The sequence below is a fragment of the Cyprinus carpio genome, chromosome A6, assembly GCF_018340385.1.
Source record: "Cyprinus carpio isolate SPL01 chromosome A6, ASM1834038v1, whole genome shotgun sequence".
Taxonomy (NCBI): Eukaryota; Metazoa; Chordata; class Actinopteri; order Cypriniformes; family Cyprinidae; genus Cyprinus; species Cyprinus carpio.
Genome location: NC_056577.1, coordinates 3,815,414 through 3,829,791, shown reverse-complemented (window position 1 = coordinate 3,829,791; position 14,378 = coordinate 3,815,414). Strand labels below are relative to the sequence as shown.

Below are 14,378 nucleotides of genomic sequence, written 5' to 3'. Positions count from 1 at the left end.
TTCTAATATGCTGAAGGATCATGTGACTAAACTAAACAAAATGCTTCATGCAACCTCGCTGAGCATAAAAGTCTGCTTTCAAAAACATTTGGCCATGAGTCAAAAGTGAGTCAAAAAATAGATTTTTAAAAGAGAGAGTTTTACAGTTGCTCTGATTTTACAGAAGTTTGGAAAATGTAGTAGGGCATTCAAGTACTGCATCCATACTATCCAAATACAAATAAATATGTAATAATCATGAAAAAACTGCATAAATGCAATTATCCAGAAAATGTGCAAACTGTGTACAGCATGCATACTGCATGAAGAGTAGTGAGGTAGTACACTATTCTGAACACAGCCAATAAAGTCTACTAAGAAGTTAGTAGAAATGCACAGTCAAAACTGACAGGTGACATCAAGAAGTAGAAAGATTAAACATTCTAGTAGTGCAGCTATTGTATTTGGTTATGTGTGTGCATGCGTTTGAAAACCTCATGAGCCCAAAGCATGTGTGTCAGTTTAATTAATAATTAGTCTTTGAGCTGATGGAGCTGTGATGGACCATTTGTATAATCTCAAAGGTCACTGATAAATCAGCCCATTTCTTAAGTTATTTAAAAGAAAGACTGTCATTATATTCAGTGCAAATTACACATCTTCTTCATTCTTATCTGATGGGCGTGCCCTATAATGAACTCAAAGGTCATGAGGGCGTCTGACCTGACTGATGCAGCTGCCGCGTCCCAGCGTGCTGCAGCCCTGACTGAAGTCGTCATCATCCCAGTTTGGGAACGGAGGGCTGCCTCCGATGCAGTCCAGGTTATCCAGACTGCGATTGCCAGAGAACTCTCGCAAAGAAGGAAGACAGCTGAGGACAGGGGTCACAGAGAGAAGAGAAGAGGCAGGAGGTGAGAGAAAGGCCACGAGCAGCTCAAGCGCTTTACTGTCTATTACAGGGGTTTTCAAACTGGGGCCGGGGACCCCCAGGGGCCACAAGGGAGTGCTGGGGGTGCCAGTGGAAATATTTAGAAAAAAAAAAAAAAGAAAAAAAAAAAAAAAAAAAATAAAATAAAATAAAATAAAAAAAAAAAAAAATAATTGCTAGATAAAAAAAGGTGAAAATAAATATACAATAAATTATTTAAATAAATAAAAAAATTAAAAAAAAATAAAAAAAAATAAAAAAAAAAATAAAACAAAAAAATAAAATAAACCAATAAAAGCGAAACAGTGTACATATAAAATACATATAAATAATAGATAATATTAAAATGGTTTTAAATATAGATGGAAATGAACACATGAAATTAAATCAGATTTAAATAAACAAATACAAATAAGATTTGATTTAATGAAATAAACAGAAATTACATTAAAATAAATAAATGAAAGTAATAAATAAATAACACATCTAACTGTATAGTACTATAATGAGTAGAAAAAATGATCATGATATGAATTTTTCACAGTATAAATTGGGTCTTTATATAAGAAACTATATGCCTTTTTGGCGGTCCCTCGAAACGAGGATGATTAAATTTGAGGGTCCGTGGCATCTTAAAGATTGAAAACCCCTGGTCTACTATACAAAATGCACATGGAAATGGAGAAGCTGTAACAAAACTACTGAAGAAACATAAGAACAAATTACAAAATATAAAATCTACCATCATCACAGTTTATATGTGAAATAATTTTTTTTTTTTTAAATAAACCCATCCATCTTTTTATCATCCATCCATCATAGTTGATTTGTGTCATAAGCCTGGTGAACAAAGGAGATCTGAAAATAGCTGCTCTAAAATAAAAACCACAGTTTCCTCAAATAGTTTGATGATCCAATCAGACTGAAGCAAGCACAGCTAATGACCAATCAGCAAAGTACTCCATTCTAGTTAACATTCAGCGTCCAATCAGAGCTCTTACGGCAGTCAGGGTGAGCATTAGAAGCACCGAGGAGGCTTTCTCTCTCACCAAATCGCAATCCACATGTCTGAAATGGTGCAATGCAACCAAAACCCAAACATCGGATCTGTCCACAAATGTGCTGTATGGAGAAAACCACCTCAGACAAACCTCTCAGAGTAGGAGAACTGATTCAAGAATTAATATTGAACAATAGTAAACCAATTTTCAATCAGTCCACTCCTAATCTGAGAGGAGTTCAGGAAAGCAGCACTGATGCAACTACTCCTTTGTGCGGTCAGTGAGGAGCTGCGGTCAGCCGGACAGATTTCTCCTCACTGCACTGACCTGACAGAGCGTCCGATCTGCTGCAGGGTGCTGATGCTGTGGAGGGGGGACCAGAGAGCCTCCAGATCCCCCTGCAGCATCGAGTAGTCCAGCAGACGGCTGGAGAGAAGGCAGGGTTACAGGGTGAGACGGGGAGGAGCTTACAGTGCAGAAAGAGGGTGGGGCTTAAAACAGAAGAGGCGGGGCTTCAAACCAACAAGTTTGAGTCATTAAATAAGGGAAACTCTAAAGACAAACACTATGTTCAGAACAGCATACTAACATACTGCTTTTACTATTCCAGCACTACAGTACTGTGCACAATATGCTAATATTATGTATGCATATAATACCTGAATAATGTACTATATTTGCTCACAATGCAATGCAATTAATAAAGCAGCGGTAATTTTTAAAATCTATTTTTTGAATCGTTATTTGATTGAACTGGCAAAGATATTTTTACATTTTACACATGCATCGTGATCTAGGTCATGTGACAACAATATAGCTTATTACTGTTTTAAACATGATCCATATTATGTTTCATTTACTTTTTAAAGTTTAATAATGTTTAAAAATATATATTTCAGTTGCTATTATTAAAAAAAATAATAATCAGAATACAGTGTAAACTGCAATGTATTTGGTAAGCAATAAAGCTAGTATACCATTGCAAACATAGTCTAAACAATCAGGGTTAGGAGAGGAAGGTAAGAGGGGACAATCTCACCAAAATATGAACACAAAACTGAAAGTATAATATAAAAATAATTTCACAAAAAATTATTCCCATTATTAATTATATTATTTCTTTATGATTTTTAACAAAAACTTAAAATAAAGCTAAAATAAAAATTAAATATGAAATGAAAAACTTTTACTTAAAAACCTGAAAAAGAAATATTGACCTGTAAATAAGTTTGAGTTAAAGTACTAAAATAACTCAAACAAAAATAAAAAATAAATAGAAATATTAAAAATAATAAAATTAAAACAAAGCACATAACAAAATAATTAAATCCTACACTATAAATAAAATGAAAACTGAGAATATAAAAATAAAAGCTCATTCGAAGTATAAATAAATACTGCAGTAGTAGTATATATTTAGCAAAACATTTAGTTTTACTAAAATAACTCAGCACTCTAATAAAGTAATGAGATTCATCCTGTCCAGAGTAGACAAAATATTTTTTTTATTTAAATCAGCATAAATGAAATGCAGCACAACAAATATAGCAAATACTTCACAATTTATACTAAACACTGTTATCGTTTGAATGAGACTTTGAATGAGACTTCTTGATACTGTCAGACTTGATAAAAAAAAAAAAAAAAACACTTAACTCGTGTTTTTACAATTATTTCATATACAACACGATCTGATCTATACCAGATACCAGTGGAGAAAACATAGAAATCACAGTTGGTTGACAGTGCCAATAGAGATTTCATGTCCATAAACTAGCAACTTTACTGCTCAAGACAAAAAGATGTTTTCTTTACATGTGAGCCGCAGAAAGGTTGTGCGAGGCTCAGTATATGCAGGAGGAGAGAGACTAGCTGTGCTTAATGAACAAGCACAGCTGGAGTCTGATGCATTTATGAGAGAGAAATCAACACCGATAAACTCATCCTGATCCAGAAGGCATGAAATAACGAACCTCACACCTCAAATTGGGTTTCTGGCGTCCTGAGAGACCACCAGTGAGTGTTTCTGTGTTTGTACCCTAATATATCTCCAGCCTTCTGCACAAAAATGGGTCACTGAGGTTGTGCATATGTGAGTTTTGCTTTAATAATGAACAGAATCATAACATGTGCATGTATTGATCACATACTGTGTTGACTTACTTTCTTGAGGGGAACTGGTCACTTAGTGATTGCTGTGTTGCGCGTAAGTAGCTCTGCCTTCGTGCAGTGCTTTTCGGCGAGGGTTTGGGACTCCCGTCAGAGTCGTCGCTATCCTCAAGGTCGGCCATGGCTTTGACGTAACTGCCGCTACGCATCCGTCTACAGGGGATCTCGCCCATGGGCCCGCTTCGGCCCAGAGTCCCCGTCCAGTCGCCGGTGGACGGCATCTGAACAAACAACAGAGGACACTTGGTGTGAAAGAAAGTCTAGGACAAACATTCAATGACATGACAAGACATGACTTCTGAAAACTCTATCAAAAATAATTGAGCTCATGCTTAAAACAAGAAAAAATATCTTCCAGTGGGGTCAGAAATATAAACTTAATTCAAATAGAAAAAACAATAAAACAAAAAACAACATATTTCATCTTACTTATCATAAATATCAAATTAACATATCATATATCATATATCAGAAATTTATAACAAAACAAAAATAGAAAACAAAAAAGAAAATACATGTTCTTCTGTGTTTTCTGAAAAGCCAGTTATCTAAACTGCAGTACTTGATGGTCATCTTGTTGATCTATTTTTGTGTTCTCGCTTCAGATTTAGCCCCTAATAAACATCACATAAAGCAAATAAAACAGACAGACATTTGATGTGTTTAAACGTTAATTTTATGTTAGATAACGCATATTATAGTTCTTGCAACAACATGAGATTTTAATCTCTAAAAAACACAAAAACACTCCAAAACTCCAAAATATACCATAAATTTGTAATAAATCTAAAAAATACATAAAAAACAAAAACACACACACACACACAAACATAATGCTACAGAATTACAAATTGCAACAAATTAGGAGTTCTTTATTTTTTATTTTTTACTCAACCTGCACTCTGCAATGATACAACCTTGTGAGAAATATTCTGTAGCTTTTAAGTTGCTAAATAATTTTACTGGTATAATCGTCACAGTAGCGCAAACACGTTTCTGTGCATGTGTATCCGTGTGTGCGAGTGTGTGTCTGTACTGTGAGTGCGTTTATAAGTGAGGGAGAGTGGGAGAAATAGATTATGTGCTTTCTGTACATAATAAAACATAGTTTTGTGGCAAAAACATGGAAGAAATGTGTAGTTTTTTATTGCATTGTTTGCTATGTTTATTTGCTTGGTCAGTGTCGTTATGGGTTTTGCCATTTTAGGTTGTAAGAACTTTTGAAATAACAGAAATATTTTGGCAAAGTGATTTGGACAAGTAATTTGGTCAAGACCTGCCTGGAACTACTTTAACTGTACGTTTCCTTGAAAATAATTGCACACCTTAGAACATTTTTGAACCAATCAGATTCAAGCATTCAACAGGCCCATAGTATAAATAAACATAATGTGACTTGACTGGAGTGCTGAGTTGCAGAGCTGGTGCAAACATATCCACACTGCTATAATCAGATGCTTCCTTAACTGCTGTTTTCTCACCGCCTGCCAATCGTCTGTTGTGTGTTTATTTTGTTATTGAGAGGAAAGAGTGCAGCACATTTTTACATATTTATCTAAAGCTGTGGGTGCTTATGAGCGAACTTCTGCTTACTCATGAGCTAAGAATAAAAAAATAACTTTGCTGTGAGTATATCAGAGCCTTCAGTGTTTGCTTTAAAACTGCAGAATACCTTAGGCTGAACACACCTGATCTAAAGACACTATCACCCCCTTGCTTCCACCACAGTAATACAGTACACAATAACCGTGTGTTATCCATGCACTCACCCTCCCGTGCACCTGCAGGAAGTGGCAGCCCATATCCTGCTGGACAGATTTGGACTTCAGCAGGGTGCGATCCAGTGTGGCCGAGCCCTTCTGGCACAACTGTCTGGTGGGTCCTAACGTAAGCGTGGACCAGGGTCCCCCTTTACCAAAGTTCCCGTCAAACATTTGCCCTCGGCCTCCTCCGACCCCCCCACCACCTCCACCGCTGCCACCGGGTCCTGGGAGTGCAGGGAGCCCCTGGTGCTTCACGTCACTGTTACTCTTTGAGGATTTCAGCATGTGCTCGCTCATGGTGCTGTAGCCCTGCATGAAGTACCTGGACGCCACCTGTCCGCCCGGCCCTGGTCCGGATCCCACCGCTTGACGACCCAAAGTCATCATGGCCTTTGGGTTCCTATAGTTACTAATATCACTGTCCAAATCATCAGAACTCCAGTATCCAGACATATTGGATCGAGGCCTCCTTTTGGCCGTTGCTTCACTCTTCGCCCGGTCTTTGCTTTTGCTCCGATGGTGTTTGTCATCACTGCTCGACGATCTGCTGTTGCGGCCGTTCATGTTTCCCCTGATGGTGGAGTTTTCTAGTGACTGGGATTTAGCAAACAGTTTCACGAAGTAAACAAATAAGCATATTATTCCACCACTGACCGTCCGTCCGTTGCTGTTGTTGCTGTTTGGTCGTCGTCACCGCGGTGCTGCGATGGAACTGTAACGTGCTGAAGCCATCCTGTTGACCTGGAAGCTGTTTCTCGAACTGGTCCAGGAGGTTTGGTGGCAACCGGTTCATCTTCCCTGCCCCTAAATGCCAAAAGTACAGGAAGGTAAATCAGGGAAACTCAAAATTCACAAAGCAACATTTCAAGACAGCCTACAGTTCATACCGGATATAGTTGCGGATCCGCTAGTGATCATGGCGGTCCGTCCCACTCCGAGACCCATTCCCATGGACATAGATGTCCCCAGCGTCCCGCTGCTGATTCCCCCGATGCTGTCGGCCGCATGACCGAAGTCGCCCTGATCGAAGTGCGAGTTGTAGTGGATCCGGGGGAAGGTGCTGCTGGAGGACAGCTGGTTGTTGTGGGGCATCAGGCAGTCGGGCGGAAGGCCTCCAGGGCTGGGCGATGGGGAGAAGTGGTGCGGGTCCAGGGCTCCGTAATGGTCCATGGCTGCTGGTAGAAGAAATGGGGTGTGAGAGAGGGTGGAGGATGTGGACAGGGGGTACAGAGGGTCCAGGTGACTGGGAGAACGGGGCGGCTCGCAGTTGGACAGGTGGCGGGTGCGCTGGGGGGTGTAGCCTTTCATGGCAGAACGGGGCGATGCCCCCCCACCCTAGATCAAGAGCATGAGCCCACCAGGGAGAAACAGAAACCCTGGAGAAAAACAGAAATAGGACAAGAGAAAGAAGTAGAACATACAATGTAAAAAATGATTTTTAGAAAGAATTAGACTATACAGAAGTTCCAGAAGTTGTAAATCAAGCTAAGTTTATTGGAGTACGTTTTAAAAGAAAATACTATGGAAGTTCATTTCTACAAATTATTCTGAAAGGTAACTGCAACTCTTTATCTAACAATTCTGACTTTTTTGCTTGCAACTGTCTGAATTTCTTCCCTCACAATTCTGAGAATTGTGGAAACAATCTTCCATAATTTTTTTTAGCATTTCTACTTCAAATATTTAGAGTTTAATTGAGAGGGTTACTTCCCATTTGTTAGCAATTATTTGTAAAATTTACTTGCAATTTCTGAGTGAAAATTGTTTCAAAGTAAATCCTACATGACACTGCAAAAATGATTTTCTTATTTTGTATTTTTGTCTTGTAGTACAAATATCTAACATTATTAAATCAAGATACATTTACTTGAGAAGCAAAATTCATGTTAGTCTCGTTTTCAACTTGTTTAATTTTTTTCCTTTTGAATTAAGTTTGTTTTCCTACCCCACTGGCAGATATTTTTTCTTGTTTTAAGCTTAAACTCACTTAATTTTGATACAGTTTTCAGAAAAAAGGCTTATTTTATGTGAATCGTACTGCTCTAGTAACAAGCTTCTTGATTTAAAAATCTTGATAAGTCTTGTTTTCTGAAATATTTACACCATTTTGCATGTAAATGTATATTGACTTTAAACAATTATTAATAAAACAGTCATTGACGTTTAGATATTTGTAGATATATATAAGACAAAAAATTTGAGTAAGAAAAATAATTTTGCAGTGAAATTTTGTTTCAGTGTAGAAACATAAAAACTAGGACTTTGCATTTAAAAAAAAAAAGAATGTGTGGTTGCTGAGTGAACACACACTGCTCTGGCTGTGTGTTCACTGTGTGTGTGTGTTCACTACTGCTGAGTGTGTGCACTTGGATGGGATAAATGCAGAGCACAAATTCTGAGTATGGGACATCAGTACTTGGCCACACATCATCACTTTTTCAATCATTCATTAGCACAAATATTACTCGTCTTGTTTTCATTCATGAAAATTCAAACACAGAATGACATGCATGATTAATGGAAAGCTGCACAGTTCTTTACATGACAGAACCAATAGTCTACTCGACAAGCAAAATATGCATTGCAGTTTGCCAGTTTCCTTTAAGCCATATATTGTGCAAAACACCGCAAACACACACACAAACCCAGATGGTGCTGGAACACAGGCTCCTGTTTCTTAAACTGCTTTTAAATGACTAATAAAGCAAATAAAAAAAGAGCGACTGAACAGCATGTGTTCAGCATTTATTAATGACCCAGAAACCCTCCTACCACCTGTCATATAAACACACACACACACACACACACACACCATGCTCATATCAATGTGGGGTTCTTCTATTTATGACTACTGTTGTTTAATTATTAGTGAATCTTATGAAGATGGGTCATATTTCACTCCAAACTCAAGAATAAAAATCAAATAATTTTTTTTTTTGTATAAAGTGGATTTATTTTTGCACATTTTCTCCCCAAACTTTTATCATTCGTTTAACGTATTTAAATAATTAACAATAAATAAATAAACAAAATAAGTATAAATTGAGTATACAACAAATACGATCATCATGTTTATTCACATCTGTACATTAAAAATGAATATATATATATATTATATATATATATATATATATATATATATATATATATATATATATATATATATATATATATATATATTACTATTAGATAAATTATTAGTATTTAATGTTTTACATTAATAATATTGGATTTTCTAATTATAAAATTAGTGGAAAAACATCTGAGAAGCAGTAGGTTTCAGGAAACATTTCCATTTGCTCTTAATATAATCTCATTGCTCTCTCAAAAAACAATTGAGATAATAAACACTGATTTGTAATTTTTCTTAAATTTTTGTCCTTATGTTTCAGTAAAAATATCTAAACATATTTATTTATATAATTATATTTTAATAATCATAATCATTTTTTTTTTTTTTTTTTTTTTTTTTTTTTTTTATTTACGTAAACCTTACAAAATTTTAGATTTATGCTTAGAACATGGGGGAAAAACAATTTTGGAAGTAAGGTGTTCTCTCATCATTTAGTCACTTGTTCTTTCTTTAACAATCACGATGATTGTGATATGACATGTGACACTATTTTTCCAAAACCCATCTCTCTCTCTCATCACATGCCAGGAAAGCGCTCACAGACAGGCTTCATGGAGGTAAACCGGATTGAACCGCTTGATTGCCCAGACCGTCTGCTCCACGTGTCACCTGCTCGACGCTCCTGCAAGACCTGCCTTCAGGAGACCAGCTTTAACTTCACAGAGACCACAATCCTGTCTCAGTTTCTAGATGTGAAAGAGCAGCCAGAGACAGCAGGAGACACGAGAGAGAGAGAGACAGAAAAACAAAGAGTGAAGCGGACAGACGTGACAGTTGAAGCAGAGCCGCCCATCAGCGGGACACACAAACAAAGCAACATGTTTCCTGTGAGAGGAGACGTGCCACGGCTGAGATTTCAGCTGAAAAACAACCACAGGAGCCGCAGATGAAGACCGGTGATCGAACAGCAGAGAAAAGGTCATTAAATCTCAGAGGATGACGAAAATAAAAAAGCTTAACACACAACTCACACACTAACACAGCAAAAACACAAACAAAAAAAAAACAAACACACAACACAAAAACTATAAAAAAAAACAAACACACAACAACACACTGTTAGAAAAAATAGACAAATATATTTAAAAATGAAGATATTAGGCATTAGTCTAACAAAAAGTTGCATGCAATGTATCATTATCCAAGGTGTAAACAAGATAAGATTGATTAAAGTTTTAGGGGAAAAAAAATTATATTTCAGTCTTTCTACTTCAGCATTTCATGTTTAATTCAGCGTTGCAAATGTTAATGTAATTTATAATGTTTCTTTGAAATTGTGAATTACAGCAATTCCTGAGTGAAAATACTTTCTACACCAATTTTTTTAAATCATAAAATATCTGCTAAACAATTAAATTAATATTTTTATACTATATATATATATATATATATATATATATATATATATAATTTTTTTTATATTATATAATTATTTGTAATTTTTAATAACCGTCTTAAGATGATACAAACCAATTATAATAGGGTGGATCTCACATGATTAATTTCCAAATAAATAAATAAAGAAAAATTAATTAAATTGAAAGCCTGATTTTAAGATTATGAAGTTTTTTTTTTATGCATTATGACTTTTTGGTCACACTTTAGTTTGGGGACCAATTCTCACTATTAGCTAACTCAGCTATAACTTATACCTCAATAAACTCCTCATTTGCAGCTTATTAATAGTTAGTAAGGCAGTTTTTAAGTTTGGGTGTGGAGTTATGGATTAAGGGATCTAGAATATGCAGAATAAGGCTTTAATAAACAGCCAATATGCTTGTAATAGGCATGCTAATAAGTAACTAATTAAAAGTGATAATTTGGCCCTGAACTGAAGTGTTTTACTGAATGTTTTTATGACAATTAAACCTGTAGTAAAAATAACCCAAATATAATAACAGGACAAAGATATTTTTTTATATATATATTTTAAAATATCTTAAAAGGAAAATATGAAAAATGTGCATGAAAATAATGTCCCAAAGTACAAAGTATTATAATTCCCTATTTCTTCTCCTTTGATTTGGGGGTGAAATATGCCCTGTGCATTTGTCTGTTTGTGTTTCTGATCATGTGTTGTTCATCGCGTCTGTGTTCAGCCTGAGAGGATCTGCTCTGACTCTAATAAACATGAATTAGTGTGATGCTGTTGTCAGACACACACCTCTGCTCACCGGAGAATTAAAACACAGATTGTTAGTGTTAGTGAATGTTTAACTCTAGTGAACAGGCCATATTTTTCAGACTTGTTGGCCGAGCGTCACCATCTGCTGTGGAGTGTGAGGTGTGTTTAGCACAGGTGGGCTCTGATGAAACACAGGTTTAAAATGCAACACTCATTTTTTTTTTTAAATATGCAACAGCAGGACTCTGCTCCTTCTCTCTGTCCAGCAAAGGGCCGCTCACTCGTTCTGACAGCAGGGGGTGCCAAGAGGCAAAACATGGTGCTGGAGCACCTGAAATCAAAGCAAAACTCTTCTAGAGGAAAATGCTGAAGATGAAGATGTTAAATAAAGTCAAAAATGCAGTAATCAGTATCCATTTTTTCCACATCTAGATACAAATAGAGTGAACTCAAAATGCGTTTGGACACTTAAATCATGTTCAAATGTTCATGTTTCATTAAATGAAATCAACACACAAACACACAATCATCAACTGAAAGCATCAATTTGCCAGAGAAACATCTCAGTCAGAGTGAGGAAACCATCTGTTCCCCTCACCGCCCCCCCCCACACACACACACACACACACACACACACAATCTCCCTCACACCTCTTTCTCACTTTCTTTCACTCGCTTTCCCACAGACTTCATCTATCCATCGACAGCACACAAGAACATAAAGACTCCATCATCATCATCATCATCATCATACAAAACACATGAAAAACAGAAAGACAATAAGAATGATAGATAGATAGATAGATAGATAGATAGATAGATAGATAGATAGATAGATAGATAGATAGATAGATAGATAGATAGATGTTTATAAGGTTGGTGTAGGGCCATAGAAACTACAGTTTGTACAAGTATAAAAACCATTATGACTATAGAGAGTCCCTCACAATAACCTTCCCTGAGAAAGTCTCACAATAACCTTTGTGTGTGTGTGTGTGTGTGTTGGGGTGTAGAGGTTGTGTTCAGCTGGAGGTGGGTGGTATCATGTGTGTGTGTGTCCCTGAGAAAGTCTCACAATAACCTTGTCCTAATTACATTCTGTATTGCTGCTTTTGGCCTATTTCCACAGCTCCAAATACATTCTCTCACACTCTCTTACACACACACACACACACACACACACACACACACACACATACATTTACACATCAATAATACACAGTTACATGAGGACAGTCACGCCGCTGCTGTCAGGTAATATAGCAGGACGCGGGTCCTAACCAGGTGTGACGCGACACGCATACAGCTACATCTGTAAAACACTCACAGCCAATCAGATCATATCTGATATTTCAAACACAGTCACACGGACAAGTTAGAACAACACAAGCTGGAGTTAGAAAGCGAGTGACCAAATAACCTGTGCTGCTGTTTAAGACATAAACTCATTAACACAGGGATTTTATCACTAACCGCAGCGCAGCGTAAGAACACAGTGTCAGAGACGGTCAAATGTGTTATTAGCTCATTATCTACTTCAAGTAAAGCGTTTTCTGCATGTGGACTAGAAACAGTGTGCTGGTCTCCTAATAACCAGACAGACTGCTTTTGCTCTCTATATTCCTCTGCTGTCTGACATCAGATTTATCAAGTGTGACCAGCTCTCTGTAAAACGCTGAAAAAAAAAAAAACTTCTTCCACTTCTTCCTCCTTTAATGTTGGAACAAAATGTCAAAATTAGCATGAAATCCTTTAATTATAGCATGTTTGCTGTGAGCATGTGCCATATCTCTGCATCTGCACCAGAGGGTTGTGTGTGTGTGTGTGTGTTTGTTTGCTATAAACTATTCATAATTTAAAGTAGTTCAACTAAATGATAAAGTAGGTATCTGCCAAGCTACTAACAAAAAATATCAATCTATATCAGATGAACAGATAAAAAAAGAAAAGAATATTTTACTGTCAGGTATGGTGACAGAATTAACTATGGACAAATTATAAAATGAATAAAAATAAAAACATTCAATTAAGCAACACTTATATAAACAACAGAATGTATGCATTAATGTTTTTCATGTTTTCTCAGTATTTATTAATACAGTGTACACATTTATTATTGCTAATATTAATGTATTATATTCATATTTTTGTTTCAAATACCTCCAAAAAAATCAGCTTTGCATCACAATAACAAATCACTTTAAACAATATTTAAATAATAAGCTGAAATAATATTTCACAATGTTACGTTTTATTTTTTAGTGTATTTAGGATGAAATAAATGCAGCCTTATTGAACATCAGAGATGTTAGGAAACATTAAAAAATCTTAATGACCAAAATTTTGAAATGTAGTATATAGACATATATATTTGTCTTCATAATCTTTCAAAAATATTTTCTGACTCAAACAAAACCAGTTACTTTGTTACCACAGTACATTTTTAGATTATTTACTTATCGTAAGATTTTTATTTTTATTTTATATTAATATACATATATTTTATATTACAGTCAATGTTTTTTTTAATCACTTCAGTGAAAGTGAATCATCTGAATGAACTGATTCGCTCATAGTACTTGATCATATCACAGGAATATTTTAGGTGAATGTGCTCTATTAAATACAATATGCCAAAAATGTATGCAACGTTTTGTCATTTCCTGGAAGACAGCTTGTTACTGGAAAAGCCACACTATATGAAAACAACTGACCTATTGTCAGGGTAAAATATGGTTACTTTTAATAAGTGCACAAAAAAAAGGTTACTTTTTACAAACCAGAGTTACAAAAAATAAATAAACAAATAAATAAATTGAGCAAAAAGTTCATTTATTTCTCAAGCTCTTAATGATACATCACAATACAAGGTCAAGCAATTATTTCATTGAGATAATAATGAGCTCTTTCAAAGAGGCCATGTTTGCATAATGTGCTCACTGTGGAAATTAATTTACAATTTTAGTGCAAACGTGTGCTGTGAAGCATACAACATCAGCCGAGGACTCGACAGTCAGGTGAATGCAAAGGACAGAAGATGCTGATTAGCAAAAACTTTTTATTTAAAGCAAATTAAAGTTCACTCATAACGATGGTGATGCTATCAGGCGGTAATACTATGGTATTCTGATATGAAATTATGCAATTTTTAGTTAAAAAATGTAAAAATTAAAAAATTAAAATTAAATATTTATTGATATTAATACACTGAAAATATTAATAATGCGATCTAGTTCAAAATAAAAAAACAGCATGGCATTACCATCATGGAAGTGTCTAA

The 14,378-nt window shown here is 35.7% G+C and overlaps 1 protein-coding gene across 1 annotated transcript in view; it reads right to left on the bottom strand.

Annotated features, from left to right (window-relative positions):
- LOC109053414 (disks large-associated protein 4-like) overlaps positions 1 to 14,378 on the bottom strand; it is a 138,675-nt gene that overhangs the window by 19,018 nt on the left and 105,279 nt on the right. The window contains 6 exon segments of the mRNA XM_042757570.1: positions 703 to 850; positions 2,236 to 2,334; positions 4,072 to 4,298; positions 5,847 to 6,494; positions 6,496 to 6,644; positions 6,728 to 7,216. Coding sequence (XP_042613504.1) covers positions 703 to 850; positions 2,236 to 2,334; positions 4,072 to 4,298; positions 5,847 to 6,494; positions 6,496 to 6,644; positions 6,728 to 7,148 — 1,692 coding nt within the window. The 5' untranslated portion in view covers positions 7,149 to 7,216.